Source organism: Myripristis murdjan, chromosome 10, assembly GCF_902150065.1.
Source record: "Myripristis murdjan chromosome 10, fMyrMur1.1, whole genome shotgun sequence".
Classification (NCBI taxonomy): domain Eukaryota; kingdom Metazoa; phylum Chordata; class Actinopteri; order Holocentriformes; family Holocentridae; genus Myripristis; species Myripristis murdjan.
In genome coordinates this window covers 19877667-19895231 of record NC_043989.1, presented here as the reverse complement: position 1 = coordinate 19895231, position 17565 = coordinate 19877667, and the positions used below count along the sequence as shown (strand labels likewise).

At 42.5% G+C, this 17565-nt stretch overlaps 1 protein-coding gene across 1 annotated transcript in view; it reads left to right on the top strand.

Annotated features, from left to right (window-relative positions):
* Positions 1 to 10640: 10640 nt before the first annotated feature.
* Positions 10641 to 17565, top strand: part of LOC115367085 (alpha-1A adrenergic receptor) — an 11024-nt gene continuing 4099 nt past the window's right edge. The window contains exon 1 of the mRNA XM_030062803.1: positions 10641 to 11960. Within this exon, the coding sequence (XP_029918663.1) occupies positions 10988 to 11960 (973 nt within the window). The 5' untranslated portion in view covers positions 10641 to 10987. The remainder of the gene's footprint in view (positions 11961 to 17565) is intronic.

The following is a 17565-nucleotide window of genomic DNA, read 5'->3' as shown; positions in this document are numbered from 1 at the left end:
CGGAGGTTGCAGTCAATATAATTATATTTACGACAGTTTTAAGTATCCTCATCTATTTAAAGAGGGCCTAATAAAAGATAGTGTTTCATGTCGCACTAAATTGGTTCTTTATCTCATATCTTGCCCTTGTGCTTAGTTGTACGTGCATAAAATAAGCAGAGCGTTGAAAACACAGATGCACTACCAGATGCAAAAATATCCGAGAACCTTATCATCTCGTGGATTTAATCTAGTTTAAATGATTACTCCAACATTTTGGGGAAAGCATCCTTTTTCTGACATACCCAGACTGAGACAAGATGTTTGATGGCATTTTCCCCTCTGTACATGCAGTGGTTCAGTTCCTGTGGGTAGCATTTCGTGTTAGCTTAGCATAAAGACTTGAAGTATATGGGAGTCATTAGCCTAGCTCTGTCACTGTGAAAAAATAAACCCTGAAGCAACTCCAAAGCTGTTGGAGTATTCATTCAAGATTAAAGCGTTTCCTGTGATTTACCCCTCTTTGTTGGATATTCAGATTTAGTTATTTATGGTGGTTTGTATGATCGATGTCTTTCACTTTTTCTGATGTCAGCGGGGTATTTTTACTGTTTTGGATATTTCGAGGTGCGAGTGCATTGCTATTAGCCATATGGTTCCTGTCACTGTCAGTAAGTGTTTTGATTGGCTGCTTGTTGATTGTCTTTTCCCCGCCTAACTCGGCTGCACACGATCGTATCACCTCTATTGCTTATAAGTGACAATGTGTTTAACTCTTTTACTTGACCTTGAAGAAACTCCAGGGATGAAACGCTATCCAAATGAAGAGAAATACATATGGAGGAGGTCTGTGTGACACTTTTTTTTTCCAAGTCAATTTCCAGTGATCAGCAGCACCTCACAGTTATCCCTTTGGTGTGTGTGTGTTTTTCCATTATGGGCGCACAAATTGACCAAAAAAGCTTTACTGCGTCTCTCTCTCTCTTTAAGCTAGTTGAAATTAAATCCGCACCAACTTGTCTAAACCACACAAACAGGAAATTATAAATATTTCCTCTGTATATTATGAATGCACAGTTTAAATAGAGGCTTTTTTTACTGACAGTAATTCATTTAACACCATAGACCCTGTGCCAAGTTTAACGTTACTCCCTGGCACCTCATGGATAAGCACCCAAAGAGACCTGCATTTCACAGAACTATTTATTTCCATTGGTCTCCCCTGCCTGCCCCTTTCATTTCCTTGATGGATCCAGGGAAAGGAACAACATAAGCAGCAAGACGGAAAACATTTTGAGTTTGTCATAGTGGAGATTTGTGATTGACAAAACTTTGTACGTTATCACAGCAAGTAAAGCTGTAGTGCCCCCAAAAAAGACGAACACTATAATTTGTCTGATCCTTCCTTATTCTCATGGCATCAATACTATGTCGGCTCTTTTTGGTATGTGTAGCTCACACACAGTCACGCGCATCCTCTCACACATTTTAAAAGCCACACACTCCTCAATCATCACCTGAGCCAAAGGAACAAGCCATCTGATGTCGGTAACATACAAACGTGCACATGAAGACACTTCCACACATGGAGACCGTGTTTTTGTTTCGTGATCACAGCCACAAATGTCCTCAGGCACAAATTGCGAGTCGCTTCCAGGTTCAATCCCATTCATATTCAGACAGACCGCTCGGCAAAACCCCGATGGGTAGTGAATAGATTTTTGATTTTGAACGAGGGAGGCTTTGGTTTGTGTTTGTCAGTATGATTGCAAAATACAGGCGGCTTGCTAACATGCAGCTTAATAGAGCCAGTCATCACATCTTTGCAGAGCTAACAACCTGCCTTTTGAGGTGAAATGCGATGGTTTGGAGATGGGAAACTGTTTTCCATTCCAGGTTTTAAGAGCAATTTAATTCAAATGCCATGAACATGTTCTCCTCAGAGACGGTTTATGTTTGCTTCGGCGTTTTTCATGTTGAACACTTGTGAAACAGTGGACAGTTTTATTGAGCTCCGGGAGTGTTGCGGTAGTCTGCGGTGGATCAAAGTTCCAGTGAGCATAATCCTGCAGGGGAAACAACCGAAGATGTAACAAGTCCCGCTCTCCTTACAAAACCACACAGGCAATCATCTAATGGTCGGGGAGGACTGCATTGCTAAAGCGTCCACTCAGCAGCACTCTGTGTATGTCGCGGTTGGGCCACTGCCAGACCACTTCCAGCCTCAAACTAAACATCACTGGCCAACAATTCCCTCTGATGGACGCAGCCACCAACAACCCAACGGTGCCCCATCAAGCCCACACACTCTCTGCCTTTGCCTTTGTCATGAGACCCATTCGAACACATTAATTATGCCAAAACAGGCATTTTTTCCAGGGTCAGCCAGGGATCAAGCCAGACCTTTATCAAATTTAAGTAGCTCTCCACTGCCTGTGCCTCTTCTGACTTTTCTCGTCAAATATAAATGGTGCTTTAGAAAGTGCAAGACATGCACTTTTTTCCCGGGGAGGGCACAAATCATCTCTTTGCCAGCTGTTCATTTCTAGCAGGGCAGGTACCGTATTGATGTGCAGCAGTAAATGCCCCGTAGCCCGGTGTATATAACTGTACAGGCAGTCATTATCACAGTGTGGGCTGCTGCGATAACTTATCCTAGATGGCCAGGAATGGGTAGAGGGAGAGAGAGAGAGAGAGAGAGAGAGAGAGAGAGAGAGAGAGGCAGATAGACTGAGAGCTGGAGAGAGCTGGGCAAAAAGATAGTGTTTCAGGGAATCATCTGATGAGATGAGCTGAATAGTGCCCAAGACTCTTTACAAATAAGAGAGAAGCTATTCATCTGCTCTTTTGTGCAGCCAAAACAGTTCCTTCTTCCCTGGCACACTGGCAAAAAGAGCGGCATTGATCAAACCCATTTCCTTCCCCTTTCATTACTCTTTACTGATCGATGCCTGCTGAGCACTCCCAAAGCCGCGATGCTCCCGCTCGGACCTTGGTGTCTTCAAATTGTTCTACTGCCCCGGTCCAAGCTCCCAAAAGCAAGAACAAGAGCAGTTTTCGGTGTCAACAACATGAATTCCAATTAGAGAAAAGCAAATGAACAGAAAAGACAGACACATAAGGGCACTAAACAATCAGAGGAGTTTATTGCCAAGCATAAGCAAGAAATTTGTGGAGGATGCACTACAACAATATAACCAACACACAATAACCTTCAGCTCCTAACAATAACCAGCATGCCACAATACTATACATAAACACACAAATAACGAGATACTGCTGACAGGTATATGTATATTATAGAAATGGGAAAATGCTGGGGAAAGTACCATGAAAAGAAAGGAGAAAAACCACAAAAAAAGAGAAAAAGGACTTTCTGAAACATCCTGCTGCACGGTGGTCTGCAACGCTGAGAGCAGTTAACGTGAAAACCATTTTCCTCTAATGTGCCTACGGTTTAACAGCTGATCCAACGAAAGAAACCTCAAATATTCTGCTCTATATTATGACAAGAGAAACGTTATTGGCAGCCACATAATTCACCCGGCCCGGATGTTAAACGAAGTCAAACTCATTCTGCTCCTGTCTGCTGACTCCCTCATGGCCTTTGACCTCATCGCGAACAACAAAAAAATTGGATATGGAACTGAAATGCAAGAAAAATTCTTCCATCCCTATTCACACGCAATATCCAGTGTGACATAAGATGAAGGAGTCAGATAGGCAATAGGTAATGCACAAATTACAAACTATAATAAATGATATGTAGTCAGGATTGTGACAGTTTACATAATATCTGCCATTTCTGGAGATATTGCCATATGCAGCAGAAGGCATTGGCAGCGCAGGATAAGCAGAACTCCATTCACGAAACATTACCAAACCTCTACAATCAGCATTTTGAGTTATGAGGAGGGAAGGGAAATGGTTTCTGTTCATTTCCTCTAAAATACTTTCCTTCGCAGCTTCCTTCAAGGGTGTTAAGCTATTCACTGCGGCGCTCAACTGCTGCAGACTGTCAGGAGGAATACATTTTGCAGCTGCTACATCAAAATAAGTATATCCCTAAATGGGCCAAGGAAAAAGCGATTATTTACAATGACTGGAAATTTAAGTTTTTCATCAAAGAAAGGAATAATTTTATGTTGATGTAATGAGTCAGTCTTACTGAATTGTTTTTTCAAAAATGTTCTCACGGGGCTTCTGCATTTCCTGTTAAATTAATTCCTATCAAAGTCCCAAATGATGATCTAAATTCAGCTCCCATTTTGAAATGACAGTCTTCGGAGGCTTGGAAAGCTATTTGGATCTCTCGTCCAAAATACCTTGTGTCACTCACAATAGCCAAGAAACAGAAACGTTCAGCAAAAAACCCTGATGCCTATCTCAGGGGAAGCCAAAATATTAATTTAGCTTCTACTGCAGACAGTTCGGTGTCTGTGTCTAGCTTCTGCGGTGTGGTTATAGGAAAAAGTGGCAACAGCTCTCCGTGCCTGTCACAGCCACAAACAGGCAGGTAAAGACAGAAAAAGAGGACTGTGGTTCACTTAAAGGAATAGTCCAACATTTTTGATGGAGCTAGCCTAATGAGCATTCCTTCAAAGACAAAGTGTCATATTTATGCAAAGCTTAATATATGGTAGCTGGGTTGTCATAGCAAGTCTTTTTTGTGAATTCTGTTGTATCGCATTACAAAAGCTAAATGAAAATGGCTGAATTTCTTTAATATGGCAAACATTTATGCTATACATGGGGCTTTTTTGTCAGTAAAGAACCAAATTAATAAAAAAAAATAGTGATGATGACACATTTGACAAATAAATAATGACATAAGATTGGTATGATCGGTCTGACAAATGGCTCAGTTTCATCGCACAACAGATGAAATGTTGTTCTGGACCTTTTGAAATAATACCTGTAAAAATATCTCCCCCAAAAACTGCTGAAAAATGTCATTCCCACTGACACTTCTCAGTATAAGCTGCCCATGGTGGGTTTATGGCCATTAGACAGTACATTTGAATAGTGTTGATTTATTGATTTAATTCATTATTAAATGCATTCATTTATTGATATCCATTTAAGTTATTTAGTTCAAATGAAAGCCTCAGCCATTAGCCGGCATTATGTAACACTGAAGAGCAGCAGCAAGTAGGCCCATTTGCTCCAGCTCAGCTCACAGACGTACATGCACTTCACATTTTGTTTTGGAGATATTTCAGATCTTACCATACTGTGCGAGTTTCTGTAGCTTGGCATATACTGCCCTGTGCATGATGTAACACTTTACTGATGCCCGTGGAGAAATTTCTTTGTTTTCTTGTCCCACTTGCAGGGAAACGAGAGCGTTAGTCAGCTATCGAGCAGTGAACCTGGAGCCTTGGTGTCGATAACGATTCAGCGGCTGCAGTGCGCTGAGTGCTGCTCCTGCCGTTCCTGGGCGATTATGGAGGGAGTACAAATGGTGCTGCTTGAGCGAGAACTTTGCTCATGGTTTCATCTAATGGAACGCTAAACACTTTTTTTTTTCTGTGCTTTCAGTTTTGTCTTGTTTTCTTTCTGTTTTTTTTTTTCTTCTGTCTCTCTCACAAGATGTTTTTCTGCTCACATATTCCTTTTTATTTCTCTCTCTCTCTCTCTCTCTCTCTCTCTCTCTGAAAATAAAAAAGAAAATGATAGACAGATGTGGCTTTTTTTCATTCTGATTGTCAGTCAGACTCCATCCAGCAGCCGTATGATGAGTATCAAGGGCTTTTCAAAACAAATATACATTACAAGACATTCATGCTGAGCAGCATAGTCTCAAATTTGTTTTCTCTTGTTTTTTGGGATTTTGCCTTGTCTAAATAAAGACAAAAGCTATCCAACTGAGTCTTGTTAGTAAAGTAAAAATCTTCCTGATTTGGAAGTTGTGGTTGAGTGAATATTTATTTTTACTTGCTGTAGTACCTCTAGTGTTTTTGAGGCATTCGGGGAATTTGTTGTATTAATAAAGAACAAAAGCTTGGAGGGTAGCAGTTAAAAATGCTTGTTAGCCAAACTGATTGTAACTTTGTTGTCTGACACATTTCAAGAAGCAGTGATTTTTTTCTATAGTTTGTATTTTGTCTTTGCAAATAAATGGAAACGACTTGTAGATAAGTGGAAGCCCCAGTTATTGCCAGTAGAGGTATGAAGCTATAAAATGTATCTTCTTATTTAAAGTTGGAAAGCACAAAATGGCACTGCAAGTCGAAGCACTATGAAGGTGACAAAAATGCTCAAAGAAAGGTTGAAGTGATGTAACAGTAGATGGCGGCTGGCACTTTGTGTCCTTTTTTATAGCTGTGTCAAAATGATTTGACATTAGTAAGCTCAAAAGGCAGTTATACAACACAAAGTATTTCCTGGTTCTCAGCCCATTGCACAACATAAGCCATATATGGTCGGGAAGAGACTCCACACAGCCAGGCAGCTGATCCCACTCATCCAGGTGGGTCACTATAGATCCACTCTGTGTGTGGGTTTTACTACCAGCCGGCGTCTGCCAATCACACGGATGAAAACATCCACACAACTACAACAGGAGCTCTGGACTACAATAAGAACAGCCTTTACTGTAACCACTGACTAATAAATGCCGCCAGACTCATTTGCATCGCAGGGACTGGATTTGTTTTCAGAGTCTCCCAGTTAGTGTTCGCTCTCAAGGGCTAATTGAGAGTAATTACATGCATGAAACATTTGAATATTCACTGTTGCAAAGAAAATTTCACTGCCTCCTGTGATGAGTTTGTATGCCCCAAACCAGAATATGATCCACCACTGTTACTCTCTAACTTCTGTTGTGCAGCTTGTCCCAGATCCACAGTGATGTTAAAGTATTTCTGCTGCAGTTTGCCAGGTCAATCCCATCTGAGCTAATATCCCTTGTGAGTTATGGTAATGGATTTATTGTCAGAGCAGAACATGCTGAACGCCTGCTGTTTGTAGGAATGGCATTACCATAACCCGACCACTTTGAGGTAAATCCAGACACAGTCACGCTACTCAAAGGCAGATTGTAACCTCTCACCTTGTAACTTCCTCACAGCAGGAAAAACACTCAGCCAAGAGATAACAGCTTAATGCTGCAGGTCTGGAGCGTCTCCAAGATGATTTCAGTCTACAGTCCTTAATATGAATTTATAGCTCTCTAAGATGTAACCTTTTCAAACTGAAACAAAGCTGCCCTCACTCTGGAGGAGTCTGTAAATTTGAATGCTAGTTCCTGTAATTCAGTTTTAGGTATTTAAAGAATCTGCAGTGGCCAGAAAGTGTTAGCAATATATTTTGCTGTCACCGTTATTATACAACTACACCGAGATTTAATTATAAAAGCATTCAAACACAAACTTATTCGTCTGTTTAAGTTATGAAACACCAGTGGAACTGCCTTTTAAAAACAGACGTTAAAAGGCTTTTTTTAGATGTCTTGAAGTGGGGGTGTATGGAGTGCTTACCCATAGCAGCTGTATCACCAACAGTAGATGGCGGCCGACATGCTTCCAGTTTGGAGAATTTGGCAAGAGAACCTGGAACGGAAATCTAACAATGTCCTGTCGTGGATGGGGGCAGAAGCAAAATGTATTTTAGCCACCTAAAAAAGGCACACCTAAAAAAAAAAATTCAATTTAAGTGTACATTATATGCAGAATATTTTCACTGCTTTACCTTGCCGCCAGCCTCGTCCTTCGGTGCTGACTTTTCTCAACTTTAGATTGCAACTCCACTTCAGAAAAATCTGAAATGATCCTTTAAATCTTGTATGATTGGTGCAAAAAGGATAAAAATAACATTAAATGTCAAGCTAGTTAAACTAGTACACAACTGCAAAACCATGTCTTTAAAAAGAAACCAAATTGCCTCCATCTTGCGTCCATGTAATTCATTATTGACATTGTTTGCCCGGCCAAGAGGGCGAGTTGATCCTCTTGAAGTCAAAGCAAATCTTCATTATTGATTTCAGACAGACAGGAGATGCCCTTCTCGAAAAGTTGCGTTTCAAAAGAAATATATGAAATTGTCTTTCACTTTCTCTCACCTAAGGCACTTGGCAGGAAAAACTCTGTGCAGCAAAAGCTTTTATTTTATTTGAAAGCTCAGAGTATTCAATCAAGTGAAATGGCCAGTATAATGCACTTTATCTCAGCGCTCAAGTCCAGTTTTAGATATGAAGTGCTATGATTCCAGGTGATTTGTTTTTAAGAAAAATGGTCATAATACCCGAATACTCCAGTGTCTGTTGAAGGCTTGAGAGATTGTGTGGGCATCAAATTCATAATCCTCTTTGAAGGAATGTTGTCCCACACTGTAAAAACTAGGGCTTCTCTGACAGTGAGGGTGAGAATCTCAAAGTGTTTTGAAGCTAACTTTACCCATGTTGTTTGGTTGGGTTCAAGTGTTTTGAGCTGAGCTTCAAACGGTATTAGGAGAAGCTTGTTCAAAATCAGCTATACTGCTGATCTAAGATGAAAACATTGGTAAACAAATGGAGACTGTGTATTGTCTTATGGCACATAGAAACAGAGGAGAATGACTTGATTCAAAGGAAGGCTGTGGCAGAAAATATATTAGTTAAAAATCACATTTTCTGTCTTGTCCGTGCGATGCTTGTTGGCTCCTGTGTTGTGACACAAGCCCAACATTTATGTCTTGTCCTGTGTCACATATTTTGTTGTTTCTGAATAAATGCATGACCAGTAAAAAAAATAAAATAAAAAAAAATGCTTATCTCACACCACTGACACGTTTCTTCCCTCTCCCCTTGCTTCCAGGTCCCTTCTGTTTCCACAAGGCAATGAAGCTTTTTCTTCATACAAGAAGAGGGTGGAGTTGAAAATTTGCAGCTAACATGCAACAAATCAGTTAACTTTCTTTTTATTAAGCAGATTCATCTTAATAAGCACCAGTTTTGAGGCGACAGTGCTGTGGTAAAGAATGTGGTGTAAAGCAGGCTGGAAAATGTGCAAACATGTCTAGCAAAACCCCTCCCTGAATAAAGATTCAAAAAGGTAAACAAAACAAAACAAAAAGGGCTAAACATAAGCTGTTTCCTCTGTGTCCACAACTAAAAATCAAATCAACTGAAAAATGAAGACCTTCAGTCCCTTAGTCAGATAGAAAGCAAGGATGCAGTGAAAAGAGGAGGAGGAAGAAGAAGAAGAAGAAGAAGAAGAAGAAGAAGAAGAAGAAGAAGAAGAAGAAGAAGAAGAAGAAGAAGTAGATCCACGTATTTCACACCCAATAAAGTTTCTACCATTAAAGGGTGCCTTACATTCATTACAGAGATAATAGATATTGCAGCGCTCCATGAATTCAGAGATTACATATTAATCAGCAATTTTTGGATCCAGAAAAAATACAGAAAGCTCTGTGGGAGCTCATTTCATCTGAGTGCGGCTCTTTATTTTAAACGTCCAAAAACGTAAGATAGATAGATAGATAGATGATGAGATAGACAGATTTCTTGGAAATTACACTCTAACATCAATATGATTAAAGCAATCAAAAACTGTAAACATGTTGGTGCATGGAAACATTATATCTACTGGGTGAAGCAACAACAGGCAACAACAGATGATAGTACACACAAAACTCCAAAAGTGGAGACAGTGTTGCAAAAAATTCCACTGATTTCAACAAAGGTTTCAGAGGAACACTGAGCTTTTAAATGCTATCTGGCAAGGATGCAATAAAAATCGCCTTTAGGTCCAACCTTGACAAAGACTCTTCAGAGAGGCTTGTTTTCTTTTTAGATTGCAGAATGATGGCAAAGGCTGCTGCAGGAAAGTTTTCTGAAAGGCCTAAAACTGATTGTTTCACATTAGAGGTTCATCTGAAAACCGCATCCAAACCTTTGAGGATCCATAATTTTCAGAGTGTGGATAGGTCTGGAGCTTAACCGGAGCCATTAGATCAAACAGCCATTCCCCTCCAACTGTGCCAACATCCAAGATAAGATTACTTTGAGGAAACGTCTATATTTGACCAAAAATAGGAATCTGCCTCACACAAGTACCTGTTACATAGGAGATGGATTTCATGTGATTTTGTTATTGAGTTTTAAACTTCCTATCTCTAACACTGGAGGGTTAACCTTTGTAGCATTTTTTTTTTTTTTTAACAAGGCCAATGCCAAGATACACAAAGCCACAGAGATTTACTTCAAGGCTTAGCTTACACTGGGGCAAATGCTCAAATAGACCTTTCAGTCCCAGTCTCTTCTTTCACTCTTTTCTCATCATTAGTTGTAAACGCCACTTTGGTTTAACAGGTGGCACTCGGTCTATTCAGAAAAGCACTATTTAGGAATGTGGACCTGTTGGAGTAAAAGAGGCTACTACAACTGAGACAGACAAGATGTTTTGGAAAGACCCCCCTTCTCCTCCTCCTTTCCCCTCCATAGTTGCCCTTTTCATTCCCCTCCCACATTAAGCAGAGCAAATACAAGACGCAAAATTGCAAACACAAACATGCATCCTCCTTTCCATCCCAAAGAGTAAATCTGTGCGTAATATGATCCAGGTTATACATGCGTTGCCTGTGCTGCAGCGTTTTGTGGCTCTTGAGAGGGCAGTGCGTCATGCGCGCCTCATATGCTTATGTTTCCCTATATGTTTTGTCCATTTATGTGGCAGAGCTCTGCGCGGTGCGGGAGGACGCAGGAGGTGACTGCTGCCCCCCTCGCTTCCCCAGTGAGCCCTTAATGTAGAGAGTGGAGAGAGCTGCGCTGCATGGGGACTGGACGGACCAGAGCTGCGCAGCTGCGATTTTGACTCGTTTTTATTACTATTATAATTAATTTTATCATCATCATTTTTGAGCGCTTTGTTGGAGAGCGCATGGACCTGCTAACAGAGGGTACATACGAGTAAACCATGCAGATTGATGCCACTTTGTCTGCTTATTTATTTATTTTGTCACGCTGTTTCGTGAGCTCCCCTTACAAGTGATCTGAAACCTGCTATGGAGGACCTCTTGAATCAAAATGAATCTGAGCATTGACAATGCCACAAACTTGTGGAAAAATGGCTCCTCGGAACTTGACGACGGGGCAGCGGGCACATCACGGCTTCACTTTTCCAACTCCACGGGGAACCGGACGGAGCTCGGTGAAGTGGATCTCACCCGGGCCATCCCGCTCGGCTTGGTCCTGGGGGCTTTCATCGTTTTCGCCATCGTGGGCAACATCCTCGTCATCCTCTCGGTGGTGTGCAACAGGCACCTGCGGACCCCGACGAACTACTTCATCATCAACCTGGCCATCGCGGACCTGCTCCTGGGCACAACGGTGCTCCCGGTGTCCGCCACCCTGGAGATCTTGAACTACTGGGTGTTCGGCAGGATCTTCTGTGACATCTGGGCGGCGGTGGACGTGCTGTGCTGCACCGCGTCCATCATGAGCCTGTGCGTAATATCCATCGACCGCTACATTGGAGTGAGCCACCCGCTGCAGTACCCGGGCATCGTGACGGAGAAGCGGGCTCTGCTGGCCATGCTCGGGGTGTGGGTGCTGTCGGTGGTCATCTCCATCGGACCCCTTCTCGGGTGGAAGCAGCCGCCGTCGCCGGACGACAAGGAGTGCCCCATCACGGAGGAGCCGTTTTACGCGCTGTTCTCCTCCCTCGGCTCCTTCTACATTCCTCTCGTGGTGATCCTGGCGATGTACTGCCGGGTGTACATCGTCGCCAAACGAACCACTAAGAACCTGGAGGCCGGTGTGATGCGCGAGAGGATGAACTCCAGCGAGCTGACCCTCAGGATCCACAAGGGATCTCAGGTGCAGGAGGACCCCGGTGGCAGCTCCACTACCGGCAAGGGCCGCGCGCACCAAGCCAGAAGTTCCCTCACAGTGAAACTTCTGAAATTCTCCCGGGAGAAGAAAGCGGCTAAAACTTTGGGAGTTGTGGTCGGCATGTTTACGCTTTGTTGGCTGCCCTTCTTCCTCGCCTTACCCATAGGTAGGTTCACCTGGCCAGATCATAATGTAACTGTCCCGGGACAAGCAGTGGGCTTTCCCTTAAGTAATAACGCACTTTGATTATTTTGTCACCTGTACTGCACTGATGAAGCTTATTTTGGACCTTTAGAAACATAAACGTCTTCTGCACTTCATAAGGCCCCAGTCACCAGTTCTGCAGATTACTCATTTAGTTAATGAGAGTTGGAGGAAATATTTTACCATCATATAAGTGTCACCCAGGGAGTGCTTAAAGGCTCTGGCTGCTACATGGCTGGCACTGGGACAGCCACTTGGATAGCTCTGAATTGGCCCCATACTCTGAGTGGAGAGCTGAGCTTTGATACACTGTGTAGATGTCATTCACTAGGCTTAAATAATTCAAGACCCCCCCACCCACACCCTCATGTGTTAATGCAGCATTTTTAAACTCTCAGTCTTCATTTGTTTATGTAATCCCATTAATTTAATTGCCCATGGAAATGGTGTGAATTTGCATCATATTTCATAACATAGCATGCTCTCCATTAACTGGTAGGTTTTGAACTCCTGCGCCATTTGTTCCCCTGATATAAAAGACAGAGATACCAACATTGTAGCCTCTGGATTCAGGGCAGTAAGAGGGGATAAGTAACAGAGCCTCATGTTCTCAGGGGTCTGAGAGGAGAGTCTTAAGAAGCTTGAATCCAAACATTATTAGTATTATTTGAGTAATATTCCCTGAAACTAAGTTAATCTGTTGGCCCCACAAAGGAGGCCCCTGTGCTGTGTGCGTGTGTGTACGAAGTGAAGAGGGGGTCATCTCTCTTTGTTCTGGTCAGTTAATGCAGAAGCCCGTGGGGCCAACCAGGGCTCCCAGATGCCACTGGACTGGCAAGTATTCAAGACCGTCCGTCATAGTTGTTTAGGGAGCCGCAAAGGAAATTAAACATTGTATGCTGTGGTGAAGTGCTCCTGCCGCGGGCCTGTAATGGTTAGGAGGTTAGCAAAACAAGTCTTTATTTACTGATCTAGTCCGGACTAGAGAGTCTGTCTGACTCTGGATCTGTGCTGCATGAGGTTTAAACCACAACCACAAACCACTATATCTAACATTATCAAATGTCTGTGTGATGTTTGACTGTCAGTATGTTGGCCCTCATTAGTGTGTGTGTGTGTGTGTGTGTGTGTGTGTGTGTGTGTGAGCGCGCGTGTGTGATTGAACACGTGCCTGTGTGTATATATTTTTACTCTAGTCATATGGGAATATATTTATGCTCCTGGCCTTAAGCCTGTGCTTGTCACATACCCACATGGACACACATGCACACACACACACACACACACACGCACACATTCCTGCTTGGGACAGGGTCACTTTGCAATATCAGACAGCATGAATTATTTTGTCTGGAGGCAGTCTTGCTGAGACACCAAAAGTGCATAACTAATGTTATATTCAAAAGGTCTGATTTGTGGCTCTCAGAGACTCCAAAGAGCAGAAGGAAAGGATGGGTGGGTGGCGAGGGGGGCGTGGGACGTGGGACGTGGGGGGGTTAAGTTGAAGAGGGCCCTGTTTATGTAATTCATATCAACAAATACCAAGAATCCTCCAAGGGTACATTTCCCTGTACTATCTCTGTTGTAGCGCAGTTGCAACATCGCACAAAGCGGCCTTATTTTACAGTAATTGTCTTGGAACATGCATGCAGCAAACTTAAACAAATAAAATCCAACAGCCTCCTTGCAGGAATTACGTATAATGCCACCAGCATAGCCAGTATGTCAAACCAGGACACCTAAGCGTTCTCTCATTTATCCACCAGCAGTGCCTCATCTCTCCAAAGGGGGATTTGAGGGGGAGGTTGTAGTTTTTCATTTTAAGTTTGTGCCTTTGCCCTGGGTCCAGAGTGACTCATATCTAAACTTCAGCAAGTCTGACAGGGCAGAGGCGCTCTCCTCGTGTTGCCTTCATTAGCCTCCACCCACAGCGAGGGATTTCCTGTCTCACACTCATTACCCTGCTCCTTCCTTTGCATACAGTCACTCATATCTAAGGTAGAGTTTCTTTATATGTGTGTGTGTGTGTGTGTGTGCGTGTGTGTGTGTGTCTCCGGATGGGGAACTGACACATGCATTTGTCATTATGCGTGCAAGTGTTTGTGGGTATATGCAGGCATATGTTCATGCGTGTGCCTGTCATTGTTTTGATCAATGGTGTGAATGTGGCTGCAGCTGTTCTTTCTTCTCTCTCACCGGTGATTTATAAAGTATCAAACTCCTACCGCAATGATCTATGGCAGGCTGGCAGCCATAGGGTGCCAGCTGAAGTCTCAACTTGAGACCACATCCTATAGAAACCTATTACTCTTTGTTGCTGTCAGATGAAACTTCCTAACTTCCAAAACTTTGAGTTTGGTGATTTTGGAGTTTTGGTGTTTTGTGTTTTAACCTCTTCAAGTCTGCCTCTCCCCTTGGTAGGTTTGCCATTGCTGTGTAGTGGAGCTTTGTTCAAATCTACAAAACCTTATTTTAAATTCTAGTGAAGATCTGAAGGTCTCCAAAGTTAACAAATATCTCCCGCTGAATTACAGGAAAATGTGTTTAAAATGTTGCAGAAGACATGTTGATGTTTTCTACTTGATGAAATAGTGCAGCTATAAACAACAGCACCTTGGGTTTGAATATTTCACCTAATATAAACATGATGTAGCTTCAGTGAAGTTGCACCCAGAAGATGTATGTGGCATTGTCATACACTACAGAAAGAAAGTTTTCTCTTACTTTGAAGCTACATAAGGGGAGATTGAAATGAAAATAAAGGCGTTCAAGGCATTAAGTTCAACTGAAGGCCTGTGCACTCTGCTATAGTTGGCGAAAACTGTCCAACCTTGAGTTTAAGGAAACCTTTTTGAAACTAATTAGATAAACTCAAAAATGCATGTTTGCTAAGGCAAAAAATAAAGTTGTTTTTTTTCTGACATTTTTTGAGATGTAAGGTTTTCTCCTGACAGCAACAATATATTGATCTGGCCTTTTCGATCCAACTCAATGCTGTGATGGCCGTCTGACTGAAAGGTTTTTTGTTGTTGTTTTCATACGTCAAAGGCGAGCAGGAGGCTACCACAACCAGTTTGCTGCTGATTCCTTTTCAAGTTTTTTGTAACTGAATGTCCTTTTACTCCAAGGACTTGGAGCAAAGAAAGGTGTACAAACTTCACAAATTATAAATATGTCATCAGGTTTGGGAGCTGCTCTCACTGCAGGCGAGTTGCCTTGGCTCAAACACAACTATTTCACACACACTCACTGAGAGCACTGTCTCGATTGGTTTGTTTGCTTTGCAAGGCTTCACTTTATCAGTAAGGATGATAAAGCCTCGGTTTCTTTGCACACTGTTGTATCACAGCATGTAAAAGAACATACAAAAACAAATGACATGGTAACAAATTGGAAGTAGGCCAGATTAATCGAGCTGATATCTAACATTTTGAGATAATCTGCATCGTCTTATATCTGTGCTCATGAGACTGATAAACAAAAAATGTCTGCAATGCTAGCACTCCCCATTATCTGTGGATAAATACTAAATAAATAAATAATAAGTGCAGTAATTTTTTTTTTTTTTTTTTTTTTAAATGAAGTTTAGGACATTTATTTAGTTAATACATTTTTTAAATTTAAAATTAGTGCGCTACAGACAGAGAGCAGATCTACTTGAGCTTCCAGCAGAGAACAACATCAGAGTTATTATAAAAATTCATCAAAGTTCTGCAATTTTGTTTCTCATTTAGTACTGTTATTATTAAATTGTTGCATTTCATTAGATGCAAAACAACAACAACAAAATGATATCAGCGTTATATACTGGCCATCGCCTGCCCTGTTCTCTTGTTGAGAGAGCAGGGCGTTGGCATCGGCCATTGAAAAACCCATATTGATGACCACTAGTAACAATGTTGAGTCAAGCCACTTACACAGCGAGGATCAGTGTAATGAAGCAAGTGGCCAAAAAGGCTTTTAAAAGGGCCAATTCCTCCAATCAGTGAAAGCTGTCAGTGACTCACAACAATACCTTTAAAGACCTCACTGTAACACTAATGTGATTTGATGTTACTGTTTCATCTTTGATCACAAGAGTGCATCCACAGTCACGCTCTCACTTGCCTCAACAAACAGCGCAGTTAGACTCATCTTCACGTCTGCGTTTAGATGTTTTACAGAGCTGTCACTCTCTCCCTGCTGTCTTTCAGCTCAGCCGGAGAGAAAATATTAGTCCTCGGGGGATATTTGTGTTATTTCTCTGCGCACGTTTTCCCCGAGCTCTTCAACACCCAGCACAGGCTCTAATGTCCTGTGAAAGGCTCTCATTGATCGACTGGTACAAGCAGCGCACCCAAATGTGAGAGAAACCCACACTTAAAATGTGTTATCCAAATTGTGTCTGTGTACATGTGTGTTTGTGGACGAGATACAGAGGAAGAGATACTAATACATGTGAGTGTGTGCATGTGCACGTGTGTGTGTGCTTGTTTCTATGCCAGTCTGAGTGCTCCACGCTTGCGGGTTGAGGCGGCTGGCCTCTGTGCTCTGGGGGTAATTGAAATGATGGCTGAAAGGAAAGAATAATGAGAGTGCTAAGTGTCAAAGCGATGGAGTCGAAAGGAGGTGGCAGAGCTATGGCAGAGAGGCCACGGGGGCACAGGGCGAGGGGTGGGGGGAGAGGAGGGGTGGATGTCCTTGGGGATGTCAACCCAATTTTCCAAAAATAGCTGCACGGCTTGTTTCATTGAAAGCAATCTATGAGGGTAATAACACTTGTGTCTTGTCAGATCAGGACACTCCAGTCATATTTGTGAGTCTGTTAGCTATACAATGGGATGTGTGTGTGTGTTTCTGGAGGACACATTGTGCGTGTGTGTGTGCCTGTGTGCCTGTGTGCATGTGTGTGTGCGTGCGTGCATGTGTGTGTGTGTGTGTGTGTTCACATGGCACAGAAAATGGCATCATTTTAAGGAGAGAATAACAGGATGCCTTGTTTCGTTCAGATGTTCCTGTGTTTCATGCTGAGATATTGTCCTGAGGAAGAGGTGCAAACAGCGCTCTTAACAGAAGGGGTGAGACCAGCAACAATAATCCTCACATGCTTATCCATATCCCATTGTCTTACAAATCCTGTGCGGTTTACACATAACATCCCCTTTTCAACATAAACACTCTTATTGGGACAAAAATATACCAAGTTTACACAAATATACCAAGTTTTAAAAATAAAACAAAAATGCAGCGTGTGTGCTTATCCTGGAAGGGCTTTTGTTTACTAGGCTCTCTCATGGTTGTATCATGTGTTTCCTACTCCGCTGTATAGAAAAGAGGCAGTGGAGTGGGCAGGCACTGAACCATGGTTCAGTCCCAGGAGGGGCCTCTTGCTGGGTGTAGGAGCCCATCCTGAGAGACGCCCACAACCACACAGCTGTGTTTGCCCTGGCAGATGCCACTCGTACAGCTCCTCTGAGACTCTTGTGAGGGAAGCACAGCTTCCCAGTATACGCTGGCTCTCTCTCAAGCATCCTAAATCCTGGTCCAAGCCAAGAAGACGCAATGTGAGAGAGCCAGTGAGCTGAGAT